The 6501-nt window shown below is 36.5% G+C and overlaps 1 protein-coding gene across 1 annotated transcript; it reads right to left on the bottom strand.

Annotated features, from left to right (window-relative positions):
* Positions 1–308: 308 nt before the first annotated feature.
* LOC133863948 (non-specific phospholipase C4-like) lies at positions 309–5415 on the bottom strand. The gene is made up of 4 exons (XM_062300113.1): positions 4593–5415; positions 1834–2243; positions 1101–1271; positions 309–889 (listed from the first exon to the last, which is right to left on the bottom strand). The coding sequence occupies exons 1-4, from the start codon at positions 5219–5221 to the stop codon at positions 555–557; spliced, it is 1545 nt and encodes a 514-aa protein (XP_062156097.1). The 5' UTR covers positions 5222–5415; the 3' UTR covers positions 309–554.
* Between the last annotated feature and the right edge of the window lie 1086 nt (positions 5416–6501).

Below are 6501 nucleotides of genomic sequence, written 5' to 3'. Positions count from 1 at the left end.
GGTTTTCAAATATGGGGACCTAAGATTGCAACTTTTTAAAGATTAATTAAGAGCATGATTACAAAAATGATGAAAAGATCGATAGGAGTTCAGTGAAGTTTTTTCATAGTATCTTCTAACCTATATATGCCCAAATAATGCCTCATAGATAGAATACACATGCTTCTTAATTATTTATAAACTAAATCAGGGACATTGATCAAAATTTTATCTTATTTATTCTTCCCATTAAAAAAATAAGAATTTGATTCCAATTATAATTCCATAAATAATTTCTTTATTGGAATAAATTACAAAACACCATTAACTTCTGTGTATTAAACCACACGAAATATTATATGGCATATGGGCCGCACCTTATTGGGATTTTTCTTACATTTTAATCACAACAAACAACAATATACATCTACGTTATTGAATCCGTAGAACATAAACCAAAGGCAGCTCCGAACCAAGAATGTTGTACAAGCTAGCTAGGCGAAAGGTGTGCTTCAATTGGAAACTAAGAATATAATCAATGGTATTGGCAGAGATGTGATATATATGGAGGCTTGTCAACCATCACAGATTAAACAAGACAATAGCCTGTGAACAAAGGATTTTGATGGCGCCGAGGAATATTCAGTAGCGCAAACAACAATCTCGTCCTCGTCTGTCCCAGATTCCCTGGCTTTCGCACATTCGTCCTGGAATCTCTTGAATGCTTCTTGAACATATTTAGCAGCCTCTGCAACGGTCATGTTCTCCACTAGTTTGTCGGGGTAGGTGTCCTTCCTATGGTCCCCATTCAATACCGCGGCCAATTGTACTAGCTCTTCTTGAAACTCACTCAGTTTTGCCCCTTCTTGTGGCCCGGCCTCTCGCAGTTTCACAGGTTCCCCCAAAGTAACTGCAATATTCATATATAATTAATTTGGTCATTAGCGGCTAAACTTCCCGAAGCATTTAAAAGCCGTCGACACTAAAAAATACTTATCAGCGACAACTTTTGAGTCGTTTTTGGCGGGAAGCTCTTAGCGACGACAAAGTCACCGCAAATAGTAAAATTAATGTGCTATTAAAGAGTTGGGGATTAAAGGCCGGTGTGAAGGTGAATTTACCTGGACAATCTGTTCTTGGGCTCTGTCTTGTCAAAACACCCTCAAAAGTGCCCGCCCATTCATCGCGCTTTGTAAGAAACTCTTTCAGGTTGAAAATCTTTTTGACAGTTGCTGCAATCGAAGAATGCTCGAACTCTGACGTGGGATATGGCCCTGAAGGCCCATGCAACACTACATTTTTACCATAAACAGCTTTTATTATTACTTTTTTTTTTTTTTTTTTTCCTTATATGTTTACTTCATATCGTATGCCAACTAAACAGAAGCAAAACTTTAAAGTGAAAATCTCCGGCCAATATTTGGATGTAGGAAGTAAAAGGAAAAAAGCAATTAAAAGATGAAAAAAAAAAAAATGCTAAAAGTACCTAAGTATAAAATCATTTGCAAACTGACGTGGCAACAAGTACATCTCATATGAACTTTTTCTCATTAATTGTTTAAATTGTTAGTAATTCGGACAATTAATTAGTGTGGATCCTTATCGTTTTTCCTCTATGTTATTTTCAAGACCCAGATTAAGAAAGCTAAGACTTCGAGCCCCGTTTGAGTTCGTGGTTTCAAAAAGTACAATTTAAAAAAAAAATTAAAAAAAAAAATGTGTAATTTGAAAACAAATGATTTTCATAAACACACTTAATCGTTTGGTAAAATTACAATTTAAATCATGCATTGTAAAAAAATGAACTCCGGCCCTACCTAGCAACTAATTAACATGCATGCTCAATTAACATACCTGTTCCACGCTCAATCCATGGAGAAATTAAGATGGCTGGAACCCTAACGCCAAGACGGTCAAATTTAAAGTTATATGGTGCAGGACCAATTAGGTCATCGGGACTAGGGACCCCCGCAGCCGGCGTTGGAACATGATCGTAAAAACCGCCGTGTTCATCGTACGTAATTATGAACAAAATTTCATTCCACTGTGGACTTGCCCTTAGTGCTTCGTAGACTTCCTTTACGAACTTCTGGCCCACTGAAACATCATGAGACGGGTGGTCATCGTTCGCAGGTATCGATAACAGGTCGAACCATCTTTGTTCAATTACAACATAGTTTGGCAACTTCCCCTCCTCGCAGTGCTTCTTGAATAGAAGATCATAGTCGTGGAAGTGCAGTAAGTACTTCAATTTTCTAAGGTTCCTGGTCACATTCGTATTATTCTATATATCAGAGCAGAGAAATAGTAAACTGTAAAAGGCTTATTGCCAAAAAATTAAAAAAAAAATTGTAAATTATTATTGCATGTTGGCTGACTAGAAACTGTAGGGGACGCAAAATCATCAAGAAAGAAAGATTTTTTATAGGATAATTTGATGAATTTTAGGCCTCCATCTTTATTTTAAGGTGGTTCAAAAAATCCTAAACTTCTCGATAAACAAATGTAAACCTTTGGCAATATTTAACTTCTTCATTATCTCATGGACTCTTGCTGGTGTCTTTAAATAGACGGCATGTACTTACAAGAAGCTAGATACGATATATAGGGTTCGTTTAGTTTTTTTATTTTTATAAATGCGAATAACAATTTTAAAATGTGTGATTTAAAAGCATAATTAAGCATTTGACAAAATCACAATTTACCTTTTAAAATAATGCGTTTTAAAAAAAATTTTCCTTGCATGTGATTTTAAAAAACAGAAAATTCTATTTTTCAAATCGTAATTTTTTTTTTTTTAAAAAACACAATTTCATACAATTTATTTTCTACGATTTGATTTAAAATCGCGCTTTTTGTCTACGAAATCCTAATGCCAAACACACCCGGACTAATGATATACTTAAAAAAATAAAAATAAAACTAATCTTAATCTTAATTAATTGATAACTACTAATCCTTATTAAATAAAATTCTATTTTAACACAAATTCTAATCCTAATCCTAACCCTAACCGTAACATACATTAGGTGAATTCATAAATTAGTTGGCTAGCTCATGGACAAAAGTGACCAATTATTATGAAAAAGGATTCTGAAGGACCATTTAGAATTAAGTTACGTACGTTAATAGAGGCCAGGTACAAATTAATAATGGAAAAGGAGCAATTAACGCATTTTAATTTTAGGCAGTCCAAGTAAAACAAGCGCTGCAAAACACCGTCTACCATCTTAATTTAAAGGATTACTTAATCCACTGGGGATTCCTTGGTTTGACCTGGTGAAGCTACGAAGCCACCAACCAACAGTAATTCAACACCTTCGGCTCTAACTACTACTTTATTTAATTAATTATTGGGAAAAAGACAAAAATTAAAAAGCAGAAACGCGATAAACATATGCATATGGCTAGCTGTCAATTAAAGTTTTTCGAATCATCATGTTCCTGATGCCCTAGCTACCACCACTAAACGGGGAACCTGATCATATTTAATTCCCTATTTTATGACTTCTACGCCTTTCAATTCCCGTCCATCACCTTTAATTTCCTCGATTTAACAGATTAAGGAAATGAAAGATGAGTCATGTGGACTTTTAGTCACTTGTCACCCCAAGTGGCTAAATATATTTTTATTTTTATTTTTATTTAAAAAAAAAAAATTATATATTTTTAGCCACTTATTCCTAACCCACGTCGTCAAAATTAGTATTTTTTTTTAAATAAAAGAAAAGAAGAAGAAAAGAACAGATATCGATTTGTTCTTTTCTTTCTTCCTAATATTGTATACGATATACGTATACGTATGTATATCTCACTGGATCTCCCGAAAGGGCCGGTGTATCTGGCGAGATCCACACCGGATCTTCGTCCAACTCGTCGTCGAGATTTGGCGAGGGCTGGAGAGAATACCCATGCTAGCGAGAAAAACCACCGATTGATGAAAATACCCACTCCAAAAATACCCATTTGGCCGAGAATGAGAAAAAACAGTAAAAGACAGCAACTACTCCAACGACTAACAAAAATGACAAAAAAAAAAAAGTAACAAAAAGACCAAAAATCACATGATACTATAGCCACGTGGCTAAAAATCAAGTTTTTCTAGTGAGTCAAAAATAAACCCCAAGTCAAAATACCACGGATCTTTATTTACGGTTGACTTTTTAGGTGTGGCACTACATGCATTTCATACGAAGGAGGAAGAATGTCAGGATTTTTTTTGTTTGTTTCGGTTTTTTGCGTGTTTGTTAGGCATGACTATGTTGCCGTTTGGTATGATGTCTGGTTATTGCTGGAGTACTATACGTTTAAGTTTTGTTTACTAAGTACGTACATTCTTATTCACAATAATAATAATAAATAAATAAAATTAAGGTGATTCATTAAAATGGAAGGTAAATTCAAGACATTTACTTTTATAATAATATAGGGATAAATCTGTTTTTACGGATTTAATAATAAATTTAAAATTTGGTGGTACGAAAATGGGTAAAAAAATATTAGGGGATGAATGTCTAAATGTTTCAATAATATATTACCATTTATATAAATAAAAAGGACAAAGAAGAAAATAATTAAAGAAAAGAGGGTAAAGAAACAACTCATGCCGTTACCTGTAGTAAAGAGTCGCCGGAGGGTACTGGAAGTATATCCCAAAAGTGTGACCAGCTTCATGAACTGATTCAAATATAGTCTTCTGAGGCATCCCTTCAATGAGCTGCTTAGTGTCATTGCCGGAAAGCCCATGCGACGTAGCCGAATGCACGAACAACCGGTTCGGCTGCGTCGAAGCCGGAACTGACGCAAACCAGCGGTCGCACACCGCAAACTCAGTGACCAATTCCTTGAAGACCGGGACGTTATCAGGCACGAAGCCGTTCATGACCGTCTGTGACAACCCCGTCGCCGTCCGCTCGGCATTTTGAGCGAAGCCGCTCATGTTGGGAGCAAGGTCTTTCGCAGCGGATTCCTCCGTCCAGGGCTCACCGAATACTTGCTCGTAGATGGCTTGGATCGAGTGACCGGGGTCGGGGACCACGAACACCGACTTGTCACCGTAGTAGATTTTGTCGGAGCCTGGGTCGGTTGTGGACAATGGGTTGGACTCTTTTCCTGTTACGCCGTTGATTTCAGGGTTGAGGGACTTCATCCATCCGAGCATGTGGTCGAAGGATCGGTTTTCTTGGACCAAAACGACGACAGTTTTGATAGGGGAGGGTGCGCTGGTGGACGCGGAAGCCATTGAATTTAGTTTGTGGGACTACCTTAGGTTTTTCTGTAGTTAAATTTCTGGAGCTCCGGGTCACATAACGAAGGTGGCCCGATCTAACTCCTTTTATAAGGAGAGACTGATGAGGAAGGGAGGCAATAAGAAAGGAATTCAAACGAAACGAGGAAGTTTTGGTGGGGGAAGAAACTTGGAGTAAGAGACACATAACACATTTCGTCTGGGATATCCATGACAATCCTTCTCATAGCGCGTGGCAGTTATGTGAGAGTACGTCGGACTTTGCCTCGAACCCCTCCCCGCGGGCCCCCCCCCCGGGGTTTTTATTTTTTAATTATTTTTTATGAGCCTTTTTTTTCCTTGACAACATTTTGATTGCATTTCAGGCTTGTTTGGTTGGAGAGAACAAATTTCTTCCTTCTCACTTTTTTTTTTAAAATAATTAACTTTAAAATAATCTAACTTTATATCTTATTAATAATTTTTTTATTATTATTTAAATAATAATAATAATAAAAAGGCCGCAGACTCACCGGGGGGGCATTTTATACTTTTTCAAAGCAGAGTTATTATCCTAGGACACAAGGAATCTTGTATGGTATGGCCACGCGCGGCGGTCATGCAAATGGGAGAATGTTTAGGAAAAGGGTTGCAATCAAAACTAGTAGTTAGACGGACGGCTTTCCAATGGATGTAAAACTACACATAATAATTGATAACGATCTTAAATAGGCTTTTACTTATAAGAAACATATTGTAATGAACGCTCCTCCACGGTATCAGTCTTTGCACAAACTGCCTAAGGTTACAGTTATGCTAAGGAATAAAGCATATGCTATATATATATATGCAATATGTGTGTGAAATGAAATGAAATAGACACAAGAGGGCGCCTTACATGCTGGTCAAACAAGAAATGGACTTGACGTGGTGTATCATCATTTTTTTTTTTACAAATTTCTTAATCTTTATCATAAAGACATTAATCTCTAACTGTTGGCGTTTTCAATATTGAGCGTCAAATTAAGGGCGCAGGAAATTACGGATAAGGGAAAGTAGCTCCAAATTGGATCATGAGTAAGGCCTTGATGACGTGTAATCCGTTGTTGATGAATGATGATGATACAAAAGGACAAGGATGTCGCTCAACTTCTCTCTTTTTGCTGGGTTCTCTGTATGCGTTAACAGACATATAACTGAAGAGTAATGTTACGCACAGCGGCAGAATCAGCATTGTGAATATGGGCCAAATTGAAAAATAAAAAAAAAATAAAAAAAATAAAAAAAAAAATAAA

This window comes from Alnus glutinosa, chromosome 3, assembly GCF_958979055.1.
Source record: "Alnus glutinosa chromosome 3, dhAlnGlut1.1, whole genome shotgun sequence".
Classification (NCBI taxonomy): Eukaryota; Viridiplantae; Streptophyta; class Magnoliopsida; order Fagales; family Betulaceae; genus Alnus; species Alnus glutinosa.
The sequence above is the reverse complement of the archived record's forward strand: the minus strand, read 5'-3'. Positions and strand labels throughout refer to the sequence as shown.

Coding starts and splice junctions, on each gene's coding strand:
- LOC133863948 (XM_062300113.1), bottom strand. CDS start 5,221: ATGGCTTCCGCGTCCACCAGCGCACCCTCCCCTATCAAAACTGTCGTC. Junction 1,272..1,833: donor ATGGATTGAGCGTGGAACAG/GTATGTTAATTG, acceptor GTAAAAATGTAG/TGTTGCATGGGCCTTCAGGG. Junction 890..1,100: donor CCCAAGAACAGATTGTCCAG/GTAAATTCACCT, acceptor TGAATATTGCAG/TTACTTTGGGGGAACCTGTG.